Source organism: Scomber japonicus, chromosome 6, assembly GCF_027409825.1.
Source record: "Scomber japonicus isolate fScoJap1 chromosome 6, fScoJap1.pri, whole genome shotgun sequence".
Lineage (NCBI taxonomy): Eukaryota > Metazoa > Chordata > Actinopteri > Scombriformes > Scombridae > Scomber > Scomber japonicus.
The window spans coordinates 20357343-20383030 of NC_070583.1; the positions used below are offsets into that span (position 1 = coordinate 20357343).

Genomic DNA, 25688 nt, shown 5'->3' on the forward strand with positions numbered 1-25688 from the left:
CTCCTTGTAAGCTATAAAAAATATAAATGAGATCAGACTTTGTTGCTTCCAGACCATCCATCCCTCAAATGCTGCACCCCCACCTCCCGGACCATTAAAATCAATGTTGAGATGAATGAACAGTAGAAACCAGGGGGACACTGAGGAGAAAACTCTTCCGGCTGCTCCAACGGCTCATATGTTACGGAGGTGAGCTTTGGTCCGTCCCGGCCAACCAGTGATGAATCATTCCTCTGGGAAGCACTTGCACACTTCAGCCAGTTTAATAAAAAACACCAAAAAACCTGTCCTGCATGAAAGCTTCACAATAATAAATCACAGGCAAGGAGAAAATATTGCACATGGCCATGGTGCACAAATCCAATTGAGTTTGGCTTTGCACTCTTCTCGTTGCTCGACTGTCAATCTTGTGCGTTTCTTCCATCCTGCTGGTATGACTTTGACCTGCTGTACCAAATACAACTGTCTTCATCATCACCCCCACCCACCTCCAAAATATTTGAAAACTAAGAGAGACTTATCAAACATATAGGCAAGAAAACACCAGAGGGTTTAATATTGCAATTTATGACTGTGTTTCGCTTCAAATGGTCTCTTGATGGCTGAGGAAAGGTCTTTAAACCCACACTAATTTTACAGCGTTCACAGTAGAACTAATTACCAATAAGAAAAAATAAATAAAGAATATGAAGAGCTGCTCTGACAGTCCACAGCGTATATCCCAGAGAGAAATCTGTGCCATATCCTGAAGCTTCTTTCTGTTTTCCTCCACCACAATGAGGAGGGAAGACTTTGATCATCCAGTGTTCTCACTCACCATGAGAAAAACAGTCAGGGTATACGGGGTTTTTCACACACAAGGGGATCCAGAGCAGAGGAAAATGAGGTGAACAATCATGAAAAGAAAGAAGAAAACCTCCAGCCATGATCTGCAACACACTTGACAGGAAACTAAGCTGCTGAAACAAGTGTCAAACAAAACAAATTGCTAAACCTTTTCTGACACCACTGCACGGTCTCAAGATTGTCACGGCAAGAGTGAAAATTAAGTTGCCGGAGACAGAAGATACCAAAGATAGATCACCAACATCAAGAATAATGCTGACTTTGGTGGTAGTGGTGAGGTGTGTCTATGTGTGTGTTTGCGAGATATCAGTTCACATCTAAGAATTAATTTATAAATGCTTGGCTACTTGTGGTTCTTCTGTCCAACACAGGCTTGGAACTCTCTCTTTCTTTCTTTTTTTTGCATCATTTTCAGTTTTTGTCATGGAGCCAAATCTAAAATAGGCTGCCTCACAGCAGGGACCAGAGTTTTCGGTCTAAAAAGATGCAGTTTTTCTTTCTGAGTCAAGCATGGCAGGCACATAAGCATGAACGTGACAGCACAGGTGAGTCAATAAGTACACACAGACGGTGCACTTTCATTTGGGGGGGAGGAGGGGGATACTTACAAGTTCAGTCCACAGGGTTAAGAGAGAATACAAAAGAATAAAGAGGAATCTGCTCTGGTTGAAAATACATTTTGAGATGGAGAGAAACTGATACAACCATAACAATAGCTACAATAAATATTACTGTGCATTCAAGTTAAGGCAAAAGGAGGAACAACCTATTTGATATTAATGAAATGTCAAAATTGTGCTTTCATATTGATCTAATTTGGATATGTATGTGTGAGTTTAGGTGTTTGAACAGTAAGCAAATACAGACTAGCCAAGTGATATGTATTATTTCTCTTTATGAAAAACTGTTTTGTTTGACAAAGTGGCCACAGAAAAGCAGAGAGTAAGCATGAACTATTAATCAAAACTAGAAACACAATGACACTATTGCCAGAACAAGTTAAAAATGCAAAGGGAGATGTATGAGGTGTGCTTTCAGTAGGAGCAGCAACAAAGAAAGGAGTGTGTTCCTTTTTGTATTTGTCTGTGACTAAGATCAGGGACATGTTGCAAAGGTTCAAGGTACCCATTACTGCTGAGTGTAGCACCAATGGGATTACTGATACCCAGAGGGCACAGATGGCACCAAAATCCTTTGAGACGTTCTAAAAAAGGTCACACAAAATTCAGAAGAGCCACCCCCACCTGCTCACCCACCCATTCACTGCTGCTAACTGATTCCTAAGGCTGGTTTCTCCTCAGGCTTTTAGCCTCTCTTCAATCCTCACAATGCTCTACAATCATTCTTTTCAAATGTGTAACACAGAACAGAAATGCCTTTGAAATGTCAAACGGCAGCGGACCTGACTCGCAATGTCATTGATGAAATTGTAGCAAAGGATGAATTCAATAGGAAGCTCGTGTCCCCTTAGTGGAAAACAGATTTTTATCAGAGCTCTTTTGTTAGGATGTTTAATGGGACAGGAAGCAAGAGGAGAAAAAAAAAGGATGCAGAGTGATATATTGAAAGACATTAGACTTTATGGCTGTGCAGGGAACAAATTAATTGCTGTGCACCTTGTAATGTAGTTTGAAGGTCACTTTTGACCCCTTCTCTTCTCATTCTCTCGTTCATTCGTCTCTGTCATACTGTATTTCCTCATGGTAGGTCTGCTGTTTTTACAGCAAGGACACTAGCATTCCTCCTCTGTCTTGTTTTGCCATAATGCTGTGTCTGTGTATTTCCTGCCACCATAAGGCAGCATCCTCCCCAGGCGCTGGCTCCTCCACTAACACCATATGGCAAGGCCAACTAGGCAGGCAGCATTCTGCAAGACTCTCACAGTGTCTCTGTTCTCCATGGTGTCTTAGAGGGATCTGCTAAACCACTTAAAAAGGGCTTTGCTATTTTAAATTGAAAATATAGGTAACGAAAAAAGGGCCGGAGGACGTAAACTGTGAGGAAGTAAAAACGTGATTAAAAATGTGCTGTTTTTCAGGAGGTAAAAGTTTGCCTTGTAGAATATATTGTATGTTACGAAACCTCATCCTCCAACTTCACCATACAGCTCGCAAACTCAGAAAACATCCGCTAACAATGACAGCTGGCAAAGCAATCACTGAACTATGGGGAGCAATTCGGATGATGACATGACTCAAGACTCTACACTCTAGGTGCGGTAGATTTAAATTGATTCTGTAGCTGTATGGCTCATTCCTTACCAGTTTTGGTGAATGATGCTGGATAATTCATGAGAAATGTGGCCATGCTGCTGACAACAACAACCCTAACCCTAACCCTAACCCTATTTGAAATTCATTTGGAGGTCAGATGCCTAACACAGCCAAGTGAGTTGTGTGTTCATCCAGTAAGGTGCAGGGAGGGTTTATTATGATGTATGAGTGATGGAAAGCACTGTCAGTCAACTGGTGTACAGCGTAGTTGAAATTCTCACCAGACCACACTGAGCAAAGTGAAATCTGCGGGTTGGCCACGCGAGCAAACCATTTTATTCCAAAACACAGAAATTACAAGGTGCACTGCTGCAATACTTTGGTCAGAACATACTGAACTGTGAAGCTGAAACTGTTGCGACACCTCACCTCAGCAACACAACACATAAGCTTGCCCATCCACTCCTCAGTTTAGGAGTTGGGCTGTGTTGTGATTGGTTGGAAGCAATAAAAACATCAAGTACTTTAGTTAATATTTTTTACCCTTTTGTGTTTATACGGACAAACAGCTTTTTTTTTCATTATGGCACCAGCTGTGTTAGAATAAAATGAGCCTCTGGAAGAAAGTGTGAAAGCAACTCTGGAGAAAAAGCTGCAAATAGATTTAACACAACAGAGTGTGTGTTATAATGTGAAAATGAAGCATACCCGAGGATCACACTTCATGTGTGGAGTGTGCTACTCTTATCTGGTGTTACCACTGTTTTCTTCTACTGCACAGACATCATGTTGAGAGGAAGGTGATGTAAACTGTGTAATGAAAACCTATACCATTTATGAGTCGAAGATATTATAAACTTTTATGTTGCAATATTGTAATTGATTATCTAATTCATTTAATGAATCCACATGCTGTCCTTGAATAGAGTCAGAGCATTTGCAGGAACATATATTAAAATAATTATGCAGCAACTGATATTGGTGTCAAGACATGAGGAGTAGAAGAGAGTCTGCACCACCCCGACATCTGTGACTGATTACAAGTTGTAATGTGCCAGCAATAAATGTGTGAACACGAGGCAGTGATGAATTTAACAGTGTTCCCCAAGGAGCATGGACCTTCCATTACATGTCTTATTACTGTCTCTCCCTTCTGATGCCTTAATTGATCCTTGCGGGCACACAAAGGAGACCCTCCTCCACCCATCCGAAGATTATGATACCCAATAGCACGGGGTGAAAGAAACGACCACAGCAGCTTTCAACCAAACTAGCCCCTTGCTCAACATTTAATTACAGAGCTACAAGGGACCAAAGCTCTTGTAATACCGAGCTGTTGCTGGACCATAAAGGTGAATGCAGCGTTTTATCATGAAAGTTAATTTTCATTGGATACAGCTTGTTTTTCCTCGGCAGAGAAAACATGAAAATAGGGTCACTGGTCTGATTGGCATGTCCTGCTGCCAGGGCTTCCTCTGCTGTGGTGCGTGCTAAACTGAGTGCCTTCATGGATGAATTCAGAAGAGAAATGTAAAGCATGGAGGAATAGCACTCTTTTCTAACCACAGAGGTTGACCACAGCATATGCTACTGCTTATTATTCCCTGTGTCTGCCTGTTTTCCATTGTATTTATAGCAGGGGGAACCTGATTTAGATCTGCTCCATCTGGTGATTCGCTGTAGGGATGGGTGCCACATCTTCCACTCTTCTGTGTGTAATCTTTCCCTTTCTGCTTACTGCCCTTTATTTAAAGAATCTCTCTCTCTCTCTCTATCTCTCTCTCTCTCTTTCTCTCTCTCCCTCTGTGTGTGTGTGTGACACCAGCTGCTGCTATACAGTTTATGATGCTGGTTGGGAGGCATGGAAAGAGAGATGGGCGGGGGTCTGGAGCCTGTGGAGGTGTAAAAATCCCTCCCACCTTCTCTGGTGGTATGCAAAGATTCCACGAGTGGCTTCAACAGCCCGTTTCCTTCCACAACCCTCCCCCAGCCTCAGCTTCCATCAACCCTGAGCAGCCCCTGAAAGGTGGGTGGAAATAATGGAGGTAACAGAGATGAGGAGGAGGAAGAGGCTGATTGAAAACCATCTATCTGACTTCCACTATTGAATATCTTTTTTTAACCAGGCTATAAAGATCTGCAGGGTCTTCAGGGATTTGTACCCACAAATAGAGTGAGTGTAGGTGTCAATTTCTTTCATCTCATGTAAATGCTCACTTCAGGAAATGTTGGCTAGGCCAGGATAGCTGAGCGGCCAAAAGATTATCTTCTGATCTAATGAAGTCTCCAAATTCAGGAACTGACAATGAGAAAAAGAACAGCAAAATTAAATTCTCTGTATATTCCTGACCATTTCAGTAGATCCATTTCCATGATCATTATATTTCAGACGAGATCATACTACCTCTTAATGGGAAGGAAAGTCATTGCAACAGACAACTGGTAATGTGATCATCTACCCATGACTGACACTCAATTCAAATCTTTCTTTAAATGCCCTTATTTCATTACCCCCTAATGTATTCTTTACTCTGTGTGCTCGTGCAGAGAGAGGTGGGAGAGATGAGGGAAGGGATGGTTAAAGATGAGCCATCTCTAATGCCTCATTTCATGGGTTATTTTTCTGCTGAAAGAGAAACGTCAAAATTGGGTAATTTCTAAGTGATGATTAATCAGCATCTGTCTTGGGTTAAAATAGGACTCCTTTTCTGCAGAGTTAAGTTGAAGTTTGTTGAAGCTGTATTTGACTTCCTCTTGAGAGGAACAAACAAGGAGGTCAGTCTCCACCAGCTTTGTCAGAGGCAACCTGTCATTCACTTTGCCACAACTGCAAGATTTTCTGAGTGTACTTGCCAGAGTAAACAACTAACCATAAGGGCTGGCCTTCTGTCTGCCGCAGTATGGTGGAGCTTTAGTGTTGAACTATGTAAAGTGTTTGCAAAACATCAGCAGAAATGCTTCTTGTTCATTTTTAGAGTCAGAGTTTTGCATTCGGTTTTCTTAAATTTGGATGAAATGTTTGGGCAAAATGCCAATAGTGAGTTTTCCAGTCAAGAGTTTCAGTTTCAATAATGTAATCACTAATTGAATGTGGGTAGACTCCATGCAAAAATGTTCATAACCTGATTTGAGATTTTAAGACAGAAAATGTTGTCTCCACAGCAAAGCATCTAAACTACAGTCAGATGGATGCATTGTGTGACAAAACACAAGCAAACAAGCACACACAAACAGTTCTTTGTCTTCCAATGTCTTCTAATCTTATAGTAATGGGGATCAAACACACAGATGGAGAACATCAGTGCCTACTTTGGCACCATGTGCATGTGTTTGCATAACTACAAGAATGATTGTTTGCTCTAACCTGGCGACGTGACAAAGCTGTGACCGAAGTTTACCACAGGAAGAACAAAGAACGAAGATAGCAAAAGTATTAAATGTTTTTCCAGCAAATGTTTACGTGTGATATGTGAGCAGCTTTCAAAACTAAAATGCAACCAAAGCCTTAGGTAATAACAGGAAACTCCACAAGCCACACAGCTAGGCAAACTAACTTCCCATGCTATTTACTCATTGTCACCTCAGTGTGAAAGCACGGTCACGGCTGCTTGTTGCCTCTGAGGATGCTGGAGGCTTCCAGCAGGGAAAAAGGTCCTCTTCACTGATTTTCATTTCCACGCTTACAGACAGAGCATGGGAAAAGAGACAGACCACTGCTCCGGTGTCCACCTGGCGACCAGATGAAGGCTTAAGGGTTCAGCATCCCCTCATAGCTCTGCATATGCAAGCATGACCAGACAAGAGGCAGTCTGGCCCCTGCCTATGGCCTGTCTTGAAGACGGATGAGGCAATGGCACTGGGCCTGGGGCCCCTGGGCTCCCTGCAGGGACCTCACTATTGGGCTGGTAGATTAGGTCTGGATCACAGTTGACATGCCACAGCAGAATGCAATGGGATTGTGATGTGAGAGGCTCAAGTGTTTTTCACTACTTCGAAAATAGAATGGCCAACATATGATCCAATGTTGAGATGTTTATAACCTCTTTTATGTGTTACTATACACAACTATTGCTAAAACAATTATCAACTATTCAATCAATGGAAAATTAACTAAAAACAAGTCAATTGATCGTTAAAGTCATTTATGATGCAAAAACGCTGAATGTTCACTAGTTCGAGCACGTTAAATGTGATTACCACCTTTGTCTGTTTTATATCATATCCTTGGATATTGGACTTTTGGTCAGACAAAACAAGCACTTGGTCACTGAGAATTGAGCTGCATCCATGTACATATCAATACTGAATTATCAGGAAGAACCCTAGTACATCTTTTCATTGTTATTGTTGGCTATTAGTACATAGAGTAACAATAACAGATCGTCTTTCCAATTGTTTCATATTATCAGAGGGAAAGACCACATTAGCAGCCACTCAAGCGACAGCAGCCCATTTTCACCATGTTCACCTCACCACCCCCACCTATTACCGCTTCCTTGAAGATATATAGCCAGCCATATACATGCCAATGAATCACAGTCCTACTCTGCACGTGACATGCTGCCCTTGGTTAGGCGTTACTTCTCAAGCTCAAGGTCTAACAACAGTAATTATCACAAAGTGCTGAGATAGAGGAGGATGTTAGAGGATGATACGTTTAGCCAAATTGCAAAGGGGGTTCCTTAATTGCTAGACGCATGGTGTATAGGATCAATCGTTTTGTGGGTTTTTAAGGCAGAAGACAACATAAGAAGGTCAATGGCTGGAGGATCAGAGAAAGCACATGGTAGTGCTGTATGAAGGATTTTTTTCAACTATTCTAGCACTACTCAGCTCGACTCGACTTGGTACCGGGGAACAACCTTTTCCAGTACTTCATAGTACCTCCTCAACGTCGGCGGGGTTGTTGAAGCTGCCGTGACTTTGTTTTATACACGACACAAACATATAAACAATGGAGGACATGGAAGTGATGGTGCACTTGCTGCTCTGCCTGTGGCTTTTGTAACACACTAAGCAAGAGAAGAGAGCCGAATGGGTGTAACGCTGTTGCCGATATTTAAAAATGTTGGGTTTGATTCTTGTGTGGGACGGCTCATGACTCTTCCAGTGACTCTCTGACCAATCAGTGGCCGGCAGTCTGTTGACGTCATATTTAGTATTGCTTGGCTCGCGTGGAACCTTGCCAGAGCAAGTACTAAAAAAAGTACCAGGTACCAGGTACTATATTGTATATGTATAGTGGAAAAGCACCATTAGGAGAGACAGTATAAAGCACATGCAGAGCACACAGCAAGGCAGCAGAAAGTCACTCACCATCACAAGTGACAAATAGTGGCCAGTTAGTAGTGCAAAAAAGTATATAGATCTCTTTTCACAGATCAATACGTCCTGCAGACTCCCCTGTCATGTACTCGAGACTCTAGGTGCCTGCTTGTGTCTGAGTCTCCACCCTGCACCATCCCCTTGACTGCCACTCTCCTCCTGTGTAATGGCCTGCAGGGCTCGCCAAGAGGGGGAAGAGCACATACAAAACAACAAAGCTTTGAGCAAGGACACTACCGGGATTCCAGCTGACGGATCTGAGCTTTGATCATGATTACAGATTACTGTGGCTCAGGGCAGGTGTCTTCCTGACTCAGCGACACCCTGCTGAGAACCCATCAATAAGCAGGGGGAAGGATGACTGTTTGAATGCTTTGCCTCGATGACAATACACCTTTAAATCCCTGTGATACCTCTGTACAAGCTGTCCGCTTTGAAATGTTGTTTTGTTCAGTTGTCTTCCAAGAAAGAGGATGTTTGTGAAAGCCCAGGAGACCTTCTGACTTGAATTCAAAAAGGAAACCTTTTTTTTCTTTTTATGAAGGGAATCACAAACTCTTGCCCAAAGGAGTTTAGGAGAATCAGGCCCCAGTTACTCCACCCCATTTATAAATCTGTTTATCGTATCAAACACTACACAGGTTTTTACTAAACGCTTTATTGACTAGCAGCTACCCAACTCACAACTAGGGATGGGGCTGATCCGATGCAGTATCGGTATCGGCTTCCGATACCAACGTAATTCACGGATCGGAAATTTCCGATCCACGAGCCATGTCTGTGCTTTAATATTGTCTACTGAATGACTGCCAGTGAATTTCTGCCAGCTTGTCTGCTAGCTGCAAAATGTGGAATAGATTTCCTGAATGGAGGCGTGTCTCAATGAGGCACAGCACTGTGGCAAGCCAACTTTTCCAAACAACATGTCCGCTGCAGTGGTGTTCACAAGGGGGGGGGCAAGGGGGGGCAAGGGGGGCGGTCGCCCCCCCTCATGGCCCAATTGTAGAAAAACGTGCGCTAAAGTGCCCTCTTGGGAGCCAAAACGCATGCTAAGGTGCCCTCTTGAGAGCCAAAAGGCGTGCTACGGTGCCCTCCTGGTTTGCTAAACACATGAAACTGCCCTCTTGGGTGGCAAAAACGTGCGCTAAAGTGCCCTCTTCAGTGGCGAGAGCGTGCTGTATGTGCCCTTTTTTTTCTTTTCACCCCTGCCCTTCAAGAAGTCTGTGCACACCACTGGTCCGCTGTGTGGAATTATTTTACACACGAAACACTGCAAAGCAAGACAGCAACGTGCAATGTTTGCAAAGCCGTTATTCCGAGAGGCGGAAGCTCCGTCACGATGTACAATACCACTAATGTAATCAAACATTTGAAAAAGCACCACATGAAAGAGCACAATGACTTTTTAGCTAGGGGCAGAAAGACAAAAAGAGCTGTTAGGAATCAATTCTGGAGTCATTCCAAAAGCAAGGTAAACTTCCAGCAGACAATGTGAAAGCTAAAGGGATTACCGAGAAGTTGCTCAACTTCATCGTACTCGATGACCAACCGTTATCAGTGGTGGACAATGAGGGATTTCGCAGCCTGATTGATCACTTGCAGCCAAGGTATAATTTACCATCCAGGAGATATTTATCAGAGACTACACTCACTGAACTATACACTGTAAATTTTTGCTGATCACATGAAGCAGACCTTTGTATTTTATTTGGAGAGGGGTAGTGTAGAGAAGTTTATCCTTTATTTCATATTTGACACTTAAAAACCATGCTGCTGCATAGTAGTGTCTACTTGATTTGTATCTGTGCTATTCAGATTAATATGACAGGTATTTTCTATTTTTTGATAGTGTATATTGCACTAGTAGTTTAACACTGTCTTGGAATTTAATAAATATTGACAGTCAATTCAAAATCCTTACAGTTGCATTTTTTTGCCTTTTGGGACATACATGCATACATACAACAATAATGGTAATGATAATATTTAAGCAAACAGAGCTCTGGTATCGGAGTAGTATCGTTATTGGCACATATCCAAATTCAGGTATCGGGATCGGATCGGAAGTGAAAAAAATGTGGATCAGTGCATCCCTACTCACAACTATTCCGCATTAACTGAGCTGAGACTAATTGTAAAACACACAGTGCCTTTTTGTTTTAGGTTTGCAGAGGCGTATGTGTAGTATAAGTGCATCTTTTCTAACTGAATGTACAGTGCCGAGGGAAATCTCCATGCACCAGTTACCAGTAGCTGGCTAGCAACTGCTCTGGAAAAAGTGTTGAGCATATTCTCATGTCTCTCATTGTAAATGTCTCTGGATGGTGGAGAATAAAGCTTTGGATTGACCAGTAACCATATATTTGGCATCTTTCTTTGGTATGAGCTTTTCTTTGGACTCAGAGTGGGAACTAGAGGCAGACAATGTGAGATTCACACACACATGAAAGTGCCAAACCCTTAGGAATGCAATCCTTTAAAATAATAAGCTGTCACATTTCCTTTGAAACCTTTGGCATTTCATTTTGTACTGTTTTTCTTTTCTATTTTTTTCTCTCCTTCTTAAAACACACATTTCTAATCCTGAATTGCTGTGAAAATAGTCATAGTAATGCTCCACTTAGTTATGACTGCTGGCACCTTTCGAGGGAAACTCCACCCTGAACACACAAAAACAGCTTTTTTCAGTTCAATTCAAGCATAATTTTCCTGTTATTTTGGCCAAGATCAAGTGTTTGAATGCTTGCACCAACATTTGGCACTCATACAAACAAAAATGCATTGTAGAATAGACAGACATACCATTTGTTTCCTAACAGAGCAGACTGTGGAGTTGCTACTTGATTTTCATTAAGCCGTACAGCTCTTGCTTTGCACTCAATCCAAAAGTTGGTCTAACCATACAGTTTGCATCAGCCACGATACATAATAAAATCCTCCTCTTATTCTAGAGGACATTTCCAACACAGTTCAACAGCCAGCAAGTCCACATGCTTCTCAGCTGTTTCTCTGCTTTTTGGACAGACAAAATAGTGGATAACTCTTCTTCAACTGCATTGCCTGGGGAAGCGGGAGCTAAATGATCTCAGAGCTCCAGACACACCGGAGGCTGGAGGGGAAGATGCTGAGATAATAATGGACATTTACTGCCCAAAACCTAGCAGGGTACTGCAAGGTCTCTGTGCACCGCACAGCTGTCTCTGCTTTTATTGACATTTTGTGTATGCAGCCGGGGTCAGTTTACCGGATGGCTTACAGACTAACCTTAATGTCATTGCTGTTCATAGGTGATGTGCAGTGTAACTACTGAATGATCCTCTGCCTCTATAATAGCCACCTCTGCTACCGTATACGGCAGAGCTGATGCAGTTATAGAGAGGGAAAAAACAATATTGGGTAGTATTTCATTTTTGAACCAGTCAACTCTGGGAGAAACACATCAGTGTAATATCAAATCAAAAATCAGATATCAAGCAGGCAATCAAAATGGTACAACCTACACACTGTCCACTCTGCTGTGACTGACAGTCTGCACCATGTTATCAGCAGGCCTGAGTGCCTGTGACTTCTCGGCTTCTATTATCTTTCTCTTTGCACATGACGAGCCGTTCGGCATCCATCATGAGTCAAGCTGAGTGCTCTCTGTTTGAAAAAAAAAAAAAAAAAAAACCCACACTCCGGACAGCCATTGACTGTGGTTATCTTCAAATGTCAGATGGTGAAGCACATCATGGTCAGGCTGAAACATGTTGAGTAGAACAACTTCAGAGGAGTTCACTACTTGATCCAGTAGCTTTCACAGAGATTCAGTGAGGTTAGGAAAAATAACACCGACTTCTAGCCTGCTATCACTTTATCAGAACAGTTCAACCAGCCACTGAATCTATGTTGTTATGACAAGCAATCAGCTGGATCTCTTCTTATTTGTGTAATTTCGCCCTGAAATAATCACATGAAATGCATTCCTTGGGAATGAGCCAGATTGAATTTGAAAAGCAATTGTGACAATGTTCATATGAAAGCCATATCTTCAGTTTTCATACATGCTCTACCAGAGAGACAGGAGACAGCAGGAGGCAGGAAAGGAAGACGCCCTGAGGGGAATGCCAATAAAGGGCCAACATTGAAGTAGCACTATCAGGGCAGTCGTGATAGTGACACATTCACTAATGATCAAGTCTAAGCTGGCGGTGAAGGAGATAAGTAGATGAGTGATATCACTGGCAGCAGAACAATACGGTTCAACTCCCAAGAGCTTGGCTCCTCATATGATCACTCTGTAATTACAAATCCTCCATTCTGCTTCACCTTTACAGGTGACACCTTGTCTTTAGTCATTTGTTAAAAGCCTGCTGGTTTCCTTCCAATTTCCCCATGTAATAATGCTTACAGAGTGGGAGATTCAGACTATAACACTGAGTTGTGGAGACTGTAATGTATTTCATAAAAAAATAAAATAGAAATCTTTTTTTTTTTCAAATGTTAGCTCAGACAATAGCAGAAAAAATCATTTGATCTAATTTTTGCTTTTGATTGCATTTAGATTACTTTGTCTCGCTACTATTTATTTAAAATGAAAGCCACAATACAAAGCAGACAAATGATGGTGGTCAGTGTTTGCATTATCTTGGAGCTATTCACTGAATATTGGTGTTTTCATTATGCTGGCGAGTCTATAAATCCTGAGAATAACTCATATTTAATCATTCAAATTCATCCTGACCATCTCCCACAAGAGACATCAGCTCATGAGCCAGTTAAAGCAATAGCTGGAATCTGTGATTAAAGAGCCTTGGGTTCAGTCATAGTATGGCTCTAAATCACACCCAGGAAAACTTTCTGTATTATTTTGGTGTAACTGTAACTAGGGCCAGGTCGCTGTTGCCATGGGGACCCACAGTCAGCAAGACTATCGGCGAGGATGTAGCTGGCTTGTCAAGCCTGGGAGAACAACATCGGGGGGAGCTCAGACTAGTCCAGGCCCAGAATTAGTGCAGAGAGCAAAGTCACTCAGCTGGATCAAAGAGTACCTTTGTTCCCATGCTCCCTTTGGAAAGGAGCAGAACTCTCAGTTCTTGCTATTCATTTCAGTTTTCAGTGATATTTTGTTTCTGTCTAACCACAAAGAGCTTGTAGAAGAAAATAAGGGAATACAGAAAAGAGAATATGTGACTAATGGTAATAAAGTGCATGAAAGCAGCAGACGAAGAGGCGGAGAAGGCATGAAGGGCAGATTGTCTTGCTAATGTTCTATACTCTTCTAACAGGTGAGGTGATAGATATGCTATCAGTGTTGATATCATTATCCCTACCTACTGTACAGCTATTTCTAAACAGACTCTGACTCTGAAATTCAAACTCAACTTGTCCTTACATTCAGACTCCAGTGCTTTTTTATTAGGAATTTATTTCTAACAACAACTTTTCTGCAGGACATTTAATAATGGCTTCAAAACCTCAGACAACTCCCTACATCTCTTCCACCAAACTATTTTTTCATAACAATCCTATATATGTCCATCAGTCCTTGCTGATCTTTATAAACACATACAAATATGGGTAGAGCATATCTTCTGTGCTGTTTATAGTCTCCACGAGCCCTCTCTCTGAGATGAAGCTCACTTTGTGCATTCCAGAGACCTTGTGTTATGCTTTCCCAGGACTGCATTTTGGACGGAGTCTTTCCAAATACATTGGTTCACTCTGTCACACGGTGAGTATCCCATCCCAGGGCCTCTTATTCCAGAGCACTTTCACAGTCTGTCTGCTGGCCAGATTGAGCATATGCCTGACTTCTGCATGTCTCTCTTGCTGGGTTTTGTTTATGTCTTGCTGTTGCTGGTGATTTTTTTTCTTCTTTTTTCTTATGGGGTTCACAAGATGGCCAGTCAACAAGGAGCTGCTTAACTGCTGAGGCTTGACTATCTGCTCATGGAGAGTAAAAATAGACTTTGGGAGACTATCAGCAGAATGGTGGTGTTATGTTTCTTGAATCTACAGGCAACTTGTAGCTTAACTTGTTTATCTTGAGCAACAGACCACTGACCGCTACACAAGACTCTGGGGATTTCTTCAAATGTTGACTCTCCCACTCTCCCTCTCTCCTTTAGGTCTGTACCCCATGCTGCTGTGGAAACCAGATCCTATAATGGGAAGAGCCCACCCAACTGCTGCTGACCAGCTGGAATGAGCGTCTGGGAAGTAAAGCAAAGCTGGAATCACACTGCGTCGCCTTCCACCCAAACAATAAACCCTCCCCACTAGCCACAACTACAGCCTTGGGCCACAAAATGGAGGTTATCGTTCAGCTTGTGTCAGCCTTATAAAAATTGAGGCATGCACTTTTTTTTTTCTTTTTCTGAGACATCATTTTATGCGGCACAATTATGGGGTTGTCAGTTTATGATAATGACAGAAGTGACATTTTGCTTATTACTGTGCCAAGGTGCCTTTAATGGTGTGTTTCTGCAAGGCTTCAAAAAAATCCCCCACAATGCACATTCTACTCCTTCAAATGAAGTTTGATTGTATTGATCACTAAACACAAAAAAACTCATTCTCTCAAGGGTCTCGGCCCATCTAATTTATATTGGTTGAATTCATAACGGAAAAATCCTTGCCTCTGTTCGCATTCACAAACACAAGCTAAATATAGATTTTGGCCCTCTGCTGTAAAAGACAACAAAAAGGAATGCTGTGAAACATATTCATTTGAAAAACTTTCTCTTTTGCAACAGATGCAAGCGTGCTCTTTAAAAGCCACTCAAATAAAACTTGCAGTGGTGCTGAGAATAGGAAAGTCAGGACAGGGTGGGGGCAACAGAATATATTTACCTCAAATTCCCAGCATTCCTTAAGGCAGACAGCAAAAGCAGGCCCTGGCCTCTGCACACGGGACATTAATACACCAAATCACTTGCAGACTCAAACAAACACACTGAGATACATGCAGACATTTCTAATGCATGCAGTAGTCGCCAAGTCATTAACAGACTACCGTTTCTCATGAGAGACAAACGCGTGTGCACAGGTGACGCTCGTCCTCCTCTGATCTGATCTTCAGCTGTCTTTTACGCCACCTTCACCTGCCCTTTCTGTCTAACAGCTTGGCTTTATGTGTCTAGTGACCCACTGAGGGACAAGGTTTCTCTTCTCATCCAGAGCTGCACACTGACCCTGATCTAATTCAGGGTATAATTAACTGTAGTGTTAAAGGCACGGTGCCTCTGAGACTGTAAAACAGGGCATGAATACTGAGCAAACTACGTTATCCCACAGGGCTCAGAGCCATTCCATCCAATTCATACTTATTCATTTATTCAGCCGACTCATGGCCTCTGACTCCCTGAGAGATATCTAACGGGTCAAACGTGGGTTTTCCATCTTCTTCATACGTAATTAGACATAACATGTGGTAAAGTTCTGGAAAACAGTTTTTTTTTCTTCCCCTTATCTATCTTTATGTTTCTGTTTTACCTGCCCGGAGAAACAAGTGCCAAGAGGGGCTCAAAGCGCATGGAAAGGGGCTTATTCTTGTATTTCTAGCTGTGAAGTATTGCTCACAGTAAGTACAGGCTGCCTGGGGCAATGAAACAAGCCCTCCACAATGTGTGTCACCGGTGATACAGAGAAGAGGAGCCTCTGCCATCTGTTAAGCATCTGTCTGTGCAGTGATTCATCAATTCACACATATACACTGTTTTAGGTGTCATTGGCAAAGAAGTGTTAACAATTACTTTTCTGTCTGCTTAACAAGAGCAGAAGTCATGGAGTAATAATCTCAGAAAACAAACAGCTCAAACAAAACATTAAGTCCCAGAATTCAAATTGTTTATCTTATCCAACCATCTGTTCAAAACCCAACTATATTCATCTATGTATGATCATAATAGCAGCAAATCCTCACATTTGAGAAGCTGAAACCAGACAATATTTGTCATTTACATTATTTCAATCATCACTTTTGCAAAATGTATTTTCTGTGAATCAAATCATTGACTAATATTTGGACTTGGCACCATTAAAGTGGTCAGGCAAACTGTCAGTCTTCCCTGCTCTCTGTTTTTATGACCACATTAATGCTAGACATGACTGCAGACACACCAGACACGTTTTCTGGAACAGTTCTTTTCCGAGTGACAAAAACAACCTGATATGCAGCACGCCTGCTACTATGGCAGTGAAAACAATGACTTAACAGAGGAACAGACTGAAATAACCCTTCTGTCTGTCCTTTGGTACCCCAGACTTCCTGTTTGACAAAACCAAATCCCTGTTGATGCTGGGCTTTCCGCCCTGTTTCTCTCTGTTTCTGTCTCACTCTTTTTTTTTCTCCTTCCGTTCTCTCTTTCTGTCTTTCTTGCTGAGGCCAGGTCCACTCTTCGGGTCACTGGGTACTGGCCCAATCTATTTTTTTTTTCAGCTCCCAGCAGACAGCAATGTGCACAGCCAGTAGGAGAAGGAGAAGAGGAGCGAGTAAAAGAGATGGAGAAGGAGAGGGGACGGACACAGAGGGGTGGGCAGAAACGCAGAACTGGGGGAAAGGTGAAACAAGCCTGAAATAGAGAGTTAAAGACTGAGAGCACTGCAAATAATACTGTAGTAACCCGAAAAGGAAAGGGGCAGAAAAGGAGGTGTGAGTTTATCCTGAGAAAGAGTGAAGGGTGAAGGAGAAAGATAAACCAGAGTGTTTGAGAAAATAGACTGCCTATGGCGCACAAGCTACATTTCGCTGCTCTTTGACTCCAGACACCCTTGTGGTGGGGTGTTAGCGGGGGTTTGAGACAACTGTATGGTGAGCAAAAATAGCTGCCAGGTTGAATGAGCACATTAGAGTGTTGCACTTTAGGTGATCAATCAACCCAGAAGAAAATATGTCCACTTTATAACCATCAGTGGCTAGAAACGTAGCAATGAAGAGCAAGATAACATCCTAAAAAACATTAAACAATGTTCTTGTCTGTAGTGAAATGGCCTGGCTTTCTCCAATCAAACATATGGGCCAGTGCTAACTCATTAGTTTTCTGCAATGCCTACATGGCAGATCGGACAGTGTAGTTCATCATCATCACATCAAACTGGCAGGCCTACGAGGAGGAAGGAATACAGATAGGGTTTTGGAAGTAAAAGAATAACATTGCGCGTCAGGACATATTTACCCATCGCCCCGGAAATGTCTCGTGATCCGACACCATTAAACAATGACTGTCAAGAGACACTGTTCCAGACAGAATACTCCCCCTGAAAGATGAGCTCTTCATCCCAGAGCCTTCCTCGTATGGATGCCATTTAATTTTGTTGTACCTCTTGAAAATGAGTGCTGGTGGTGAGAGGGGAGTGGAAGCACACATTCTGGGACTGGGTGGGATCCAGCTGGCAAGAACTCACAAAGCCGACACAAGGACAAAGCTCCTAGCTGTGCTGGTATGGCTCTAAAACAGGACAACACACTCCTGTGCCAAATAACCCTTGGCAACATTATGGAAGCCACAATGGCAGCCCATCTGTAATTTATTTACATATCTTTAAATTTATCACTCATACTCATGCCCATGCCCTTGATATACACTTTAAGCTACAGAGGTAACATGGACAGTAAATTTCAATTCATCTGGTTTGAACTATATATGACTAATGTACTGTATTTCATGTCGTCTGTTACAGGTTATATCTGGAGAAACACCACCAAATGGTACACTTAAACCAGATGCAAAGGTAATTGAAATAGACCCAAAGTTAAATGTATTTCATGTATTTTCTCTGTGGTTCATTCATTCACTGACATTCCACACTAGTGTGGGCAAACAAGATGCTGGCACAGAGGGAAAACAGCCAATCAACCAGAAAACGAAATGGAGAAGCTTTCCCAAAAGGCAACACAGCCAATTATTTGATATTTCAGATCAACTGCAGCTTGAACGGAGGCTGATGTGGGAAGTATTCAACCAGAACGGCCAACAAGCCTGTGCACACTGCAGAGGCTAGAGCTGGTGCATCGCATTGTTTCTCACACAAGCATGTCCTTTTGTTCAGTTAATTCAACTTTTAGTAAAATCTTGTTTTACTCACTTTGAAACTGTTCTCATTTATTCAGTTCTACCTTTAAAGAAATAAATCTACACCAAAAGGTTTGCAACTGGTCAAAAGATAAATGTATGTTAAATGAATTACAAGTTAGTCATCTCAGTCTGAAAGATCTCACATGGGAGCTTCAGAAAGCAGGAATGCCTGCAAAAACCCCACATTTCTCTGATCTCATTTCATCTAAGAACTGTCAGAACACAGGGGTAATATTTAACGTAATACACATTAAATGTCTTTTTTTTTCACATCCCTTGGGGGAGCTGTACCTCATTGGTCTGCACCTCCTTCTGAACAGCAGTCTCACATATGAAGTCCTCTGTTTGTACCCTACATACTATCCCGTCAAACTGAAAAAAGACAAGTACAGCCGGTCATGCATCATACTGCCTGTCTTGTTATTTCGCCTCCAGTTTCAATGATGTAGCGGTTCAACACATTCTCAATGAAATATAGCCTATATCACCTGGTCAGGGGTAACTATATCTCCTGACATTTTTATCAACAGTTAAGATCATTTTGATCCAAATGACATTCTCCACAGGTCAGGGCAACATTTCAAAAGATATATCAGACATTTTTTGGAGCAATGCTTTATCACTGCCTCTCTTAATATGACTTGTAATGTTATCTCTGGTTCATATGCAGCAAATCAAGCTTTGTTTTTTTTAATCACACCAGTTACATTTGATTGATTGTCTTAAAAGGGAAACTGGCTATGGTTGTCATTGATGTAAACTGGGTGTGTACTTGTGATTCGTTTTTTTTTTTTTTTTTTTAAGTACATCGTCAAATTTAACAGTCTGCTATTCGCATTTCTTTGGCCTTAACAACGATATGTTGGATTTGATTTTTCAAAAACAACTCACTGCCTTGAACTATTTCAGCTTTTATTCTACAGTTAAGATGCATTTCTGAAATTTGAAAAAAAAAGCTCTTTTGTCAATTATATACTGTAGAAGCACATCCCATTGTCTATTCTTATTTAGCAAACAACAGCACTAATTAGTCCTTTGTTATCTTCGGGAAATGGAACGCCAGGAATTGTGTGTAGGTGTGAGAAAAATTAGATCACACTACTCTGGTTTTGTTTTTCTGCCAGTTTTTAAATTATTTTGAGATTTCGTTTAAGCTATAGCCATGCTTGACAGCTGGCTACACCACAAGCCTATTAATCCCTTAAAGCCAGTCGCACACTCCGTGAATTAGACTGTCTCAGACAAGTTTCTGAGATCTGAGAAAAAATCTTGGATGTTGGAGCCAACTCAGAGCACACCGCCATCGTGGAAATCTGTTTGGTGTGATCGGGTCATAGATGCAGTCTGAGCCAGGGATTGAGCTCTTTAAGACATCTGCGGAACATATTTGGAGTTTTTCTGCAGCGCTTTGTAGTGTTAGGATGAGATGCAAGGCTGATTTTGGAGAACGAGAAGTAGCAAAGCCAATGAAAGGAAATGAAGTAATAGAAAAGTAAGTAGTTATGGAATATTTTGACCTGAACAATAAAACATATGTAACAAGAACATCAAACAATGCACAATCTAGGTCTAGCTATTTTAAAAGGCTTTCACAATTTACCTCTGACTCTTTGCAGTACAGACAACCATTCTAATCTGCTTTTCCCAACCTCTCTTTTTCCAAATCTGGCTTTTATCGTCTCTTTTTCAGCATTTTAGTTCCTCCTTTGATCTGGTCTTCTTTCTCAAACTCCACCTGCATCATTTGACTGTAATGCAGGTGGTCACATTATTTTAATATGCATTCAAAAATCTGAAATGTTGAAAAGAGTCTATCAGTATGAAAAAAAAAACCCATTAGAAACTGACTTGGTGAGGCCCCTGGATCCCATTACAATCCCCTCATATTTAATTGGTGCAGACCAGTCATCCCATCTCGGAGCCTGTCAAACTGTCAGTCATCATGAGGCAATCAAATTGCAAAATGTCAAAACAAGACTACTTGTCAGATGCAGAGAGGGAAGAGAAAAAAAGAGGGTATAAAAGCATGTATTAAGGGTGAGTTATTGTGCCATGGGGGAAAAACAGCATATGTAAAAGTGTTCTTAAATCATGGCTGTCGAAAACAAAAGTTAAATAGCCTTCTTCCTGCTGTGTGCAGCTCTGCTTGGGGCACCCAAAAAGACAAGGCGAGGCTCTGTAGGGGAGGATCAAAATGCCTAACAACCAAATCCAAGTCAAGAATCTTTTAATGTCTGAACCTCCCGTCTGTGCCACAGTCGTTTAGAGTCCGCACCACTGCATAACTAAACTACAGCAGAGGCAGTTGTTTAATGTAAGCAGCACAGAGATCTCAAGTCTTTGATTTATGAGCCGAACAGTCTCATACTCTCATACTCAGACTCTAACTCTCTGGCCTGTAGAGGAAATCTGGGCCTTTGCCATTGGCAATTAACCAGCTCTGGAACAATTTGCCCACAGCGAACTAGAGGAAAAAACAGCATTATGAGAGGAAAACAACAACACCAGCAACAATAACACTTATCATTCAAATTATTCTTCATCAGACAGACCGCTGATAAATCCTTTCAATTTGAATCTATTTCATGGGATTGAGATACATTACAGGGGGATATAGAGTGGATGTTTTACGGATAACAAAAGCAGCGGTGGAAACACAAGAGGAGGATGACACCAGCTTCAGACGAAGAACCATAAGGCTCCTTTGCATTTGTTGAATTCACATGCGATGCCTCACCAACTGTACGCCTCATTTACTCCCGCTACCTGTTCCTGCTAATCACTGAGATTTGATCATACGTATCTCTCAACGCACATTTCGCTTTTCCTCCCCTGTCGTTCTTTATTTCTCCGTGTGAGGTTCTCGGTTAATAAGCGAATGCAGAATGGTTCAATCACCAGGTATGTTGTGTTTTCTCTCTCTCTCAACTTCCCTGCCTGCCTCAACATTTCTACACCCTTTGTACGTGATAGAAGACAATAACGGGAGCAGCTCACTGAGCTTCCCATTCGTGTCACTTCCAATTAGCCCTTCTGAGACATCTCTGCCCTTTGCCTCATTCAAGTTTAAAAGATCTGAGCGGTGTCCCTTGCATTGTACCCAGTTTCACTTTGTTCTCCTTCCATCTAAATTCATGCATGTCTGGATTTGTGACTCTACGAAAGAGAGAAATCGTGAGAAAGACAGACAGAGATTTTTTAATCCTACAACCAAAAAAAAAGCAGCTTGCTATAATGCTGTATGTATGGGGCTGCTGTGAGCTTAAAAAGGAGCTCTCCACTTACATAAAAGTGCACATTTCTGCATAAACCAGCCAGCCTTCACCTTAATCATCCTCCATATTATACATCATTAATACTGATGTTTCTAAGTAGCTAAGCCTTTTAGAACTAGGACATGGTGCGTTGTGGTGGTCCTCTGAAGATTTATGCTTCTGAAAAAACCTGGCAGCTCTGTCAAATCTGCAAGCAACCTGCTTCTCTGTCACATCACTTTTTAAAGCAAAACTGAAGTGGTGGGGATTGTAAATAGCAGAGTGGTGAGCCACAGTATGCGCGCAAACGTTTCTGAGTTAATGAGAGGGCTCAAGCGCCACAGCTTCTTAAACTAGGGCAGAAAAACTTGCAGCTTCCATGGAAGCCTTCCCTCAGACCTCACATCCTGAGAGAAAACATGCAAAACCAACAGTACACACAAACCAAGCTGGTGCTGTCCATGTCCACTTACTGTAATCAAACAAACAAACAAAAAGACGCTTTCACAGCCGGAGCTGCAGCTTGGACAGGACTCTATGTCTTTCAAAGACAAACGTGCAGAGTGAAAGGGCGTGGGTTTCTTTTCAACTTTAAGGGGCACCCTCTGGATCAAACCCAAAGCAGAAAATCACACTGACATATTTTGGGCAGGCTTTTGGTCTAAATGAGCCTCAATTTTCCATGATTTCATCAGATTACCAAAAAACAAAAGATACAAATGTATGCCAAAAGTCTGTAGCACATAAGAGAGCGAGAGAGAGAGAAAAGCAAATGATTGGTCACAGTAAAATACTGAGGTATTATGAAACTCTGCTCTACTCTGATGGTTTTTTCTTTATTAATTTATACGCTCTACAATATTTACACAATGTGAGTTCAATTCTGGGATTTTAACTGTACTGTTTTCACTGTACCGATGACCAAAAAAAATTGTTTATCACAATATTCTATAAAATATGTGTATCTATTGCACAACTAGTACTAGGAGAGGTTCATGTGACATCTACAATTCTGGAGAATATAATGGAAAATATTGTATCATTCTTGAAAAATGACTCAAAAAGTCCATAACTAAGAGACAGAATGAAGTTTTAAGCCATGAGCCTGCAGCCATGAGTTTCAAAATGTAAACTGATCCCCCTTCATAAAGAGAATAACATGACCAACATCTCACTGGGAGACTATTCATTTCCTGTGGAGCATCTGAGGAAACAACGGCTTTTCTGGCCCAACAGCAGGTCTGTTGGCCAAGAAAAGTTGGCCAGAGGTAAAAATGTTCATGGTTAACAAGATTTCTATGCCTCCTTGTTTCCTTACTAATGTGATTTTGTTTCATGAACAAAAGTTCTGTTCGGCGAGAGCAAATCAAATTTGATGAGAAAGTAATTACAGCCATCAAAACCTCCCACTTCTCTGTAAAAACGTAGAACTTCAGAGTAACAGAGAGGTGTAGTTTTCCACTTGTGTTTCAGTGTAAAACAAAGCATTGAAAAATATGCAATCAGAATGTGATGTCAAAATGTGTCAGATCTCTTCATATGCATCCAGAGCCTCTGCTCTGCACACAGTTAGCCAGAACAGAGCAACTCTCTGACCACACTGTGAAGGCAGGGTCAGGGTTGGTTTCAGGTGCATGCACACACACCTCAGAAACTTAAACTTACCGCCAACAAACTGGATGCCTCCAGCCACACGGCCAATTGTACGTGAGATGAGGTCAGAGATGCAGCAGCCCATGAGAGCTGTGAGTGCCACCAGAAGGAGGAGGCCACATCCAACGCCCGTCACTATTGTGCAGATCCTCCACTCGAGACTCGGGATGCCGTGGAAGGAGGCGTAGCGCCCACACTGCTCCAGCATCACTGTGGCCTGCCTCTCCTCATCCCGCACCGGGTAGGAGCAGCGCCTAAATGTGCCAAAGGACACGGGCTTGTCCATCTGTGTCCCCAGCAGCCAGTAGGGCATGAAGAAGCCAACACAGGAGGCAGCAGCACACAGCAGGGACAGCATGGCCCAGATAACACCCGTACATGTCAGACTAGACGTCATGGTAAACAGTCTGCGAACAGTTCACACAGTCACTGAACTAACAGCAGTTTGAGCAGTCGCAGTGTTGTGGGAAGCCTCGCAATGAGCATTTACCACCAGCAGTCTTCACCTTCTCAGTGACTCTAGGTCCCTGTGTGGAGGAAGAGAAACAAACAGACTTTAGCACTGACATAAAGATCATTTGTGGTAACAAGTTGTTGGCTTTTGGGATAACAGCTTGATATGAAATATGAGTTCAAAACCAGAAGCCTGTCTCCAAGTCATTATAAGTAATACAATAACTCAGCAGCCAGTATCAGATATGTGAGAGAATTAAGGTAAGATAGTAAATACTCATTAACAGACCTTCAATAATTAGACAGGCTTGGCTTCATAAGCTTTTGTGGCTGACTACTGATCAGTTATCTGCTTTTCTGTAAAGTCCTTTAGGGCTCACAATGAGGCAAATAAGTAGACTAAATACAACAGACCCTGGTTTAATAGAAAATATATAACTATCCAATATACACCCAATACTAATAGTTAAATTCACCAATAAATAGTGTGTTTCACCACAGCAGCATCTGTAGGACACAAGTCAATATGCATATTAATAACCCGTACATTGGAACAAAATGACATACAGGCCTTCTGGCAATGTAGCTTAGTTATATACTGAAATTAATTTCAATTATTCTAATAGGCAGACGCAGTACTCATAATGAACTTTAAATTGATATTATAAACACAGCCCAACAAAATAGAAGGAAAAAACAGGTTTTATGGGACTACTTTATGATGCTATATGAAATGCATATTAAGTATGATATAGCCTATAGAAATGGGAGATTTAGTTAACCATCCATGGATTTAAAGTGATTTTTCTCCAGGGGTGACCTCAAGAAACCCGATGTGTTATCGCAGCGCTCACACCGTCGGAATGTGAATAATGAAAACAAGGCAAAGAAAAGGAAAAGAGAAAGAAGAGGACGAGGAAGAGGAAGAAGAAGAAGTAGTAGAAGAAGAAGAAGAAGGCTTACATGTTGGGAGACCTCTGGAAAACGGTGCTCTCAGTGTACACTGAAGGCTTATTTCCATCTGCGGACTCCAGCTGTGCTTGGTTCTCAAAGCAAACTTTTCTTCAGGAGAGGAAGCGACGAAAGAAATGCATTCGAGGTGAGAATGTAAATCCAAAAGTAACCGCAGAATCCGTTCACTCAAATCACTTTCTCCTCATCAATATATTTAACCGAGGCGACGATCAATTATTCACTCCTGTGCGGTGCAGAAACGTGCGGCGCTGACTGAGTGACTGCACTACTGTCTCCACATTCCTGCTCTGCGAGAGAGAGAGAGAGAGAGAGAGAGAGAGAGAGAGAGAGAGAGAGAGAGAGAGGGGGGCGGGGATGGGGTCGACTCTCTGAAACACTCTCGGGAGGTGACCATCAATCACGCAAATCCCCACCCAGGGGCTGGACTCACCGCTACTATCATTCCCTCCATGCTCCTGATGCGTTCACGGATACCTCGTAAACTCCTGAAGCCACACTTGGAAATGACAATCGTGAATCCTGTAAGCATTGTGTTGTGTTGCTATAGCCAAAAGTGATAAGATTCAAGATTCCTTTATTGTCACTGTCATTATGCACTTCAATACATAAGAAAACTAAATATTGTTTCCCTTAAAAAACAAGAAAAAAATACTGCAAAAAATATAAATCTAAAATGAATGGGCTTGGATAAAAGTCATGATTTAAAATAATTGTAATTAAAGGAATGTTCATATTCATAAAGTGCGCGTGCCCATTATCTATTAAAGTATTGGTTAGTGTTATTATTAGTGTGCATAGTATATTGAAGTATTAGTAGATAGATAGATAGATAGATAGATAGATAGATAGATAGATAGATAGATAGATAAATATTATATTATTATATTATATTATAAAATATATACATAGTA

The 25688-nt window shown here is 41.7% G+C and overlaps 1 protein-coding gene across 1 annotated transcript in view; it reads right to left on the bottom strand.

Moving 5' to 3' along the window:
* Positions 1-25019, bottom strand: part of LOC128360552 (LHFPL tetraspan subfamily member 6 protein) — a 44190-nt gene extending 19171 nt beyond the window's left edge. The window contains exons 1-2 of the mRNA XM_053320997.1: positions 24766-25019; positions 23362-23876 (exon numbers count right to left, since the gene is read on the bottom strand). Coding sequence (XP_053176972.1) covers positions 23362-23746 — 385 coding nt within the window. The 5' untranslated portion in view covers positions 23747-23876; positions 24766-25019. The remainder of the gene's footprint in view (positions 1-23361; positions 23877-24765) is intronic.
* Between the last annotated feature and the right edge of the window lie 669 nt (positions 25020-25688).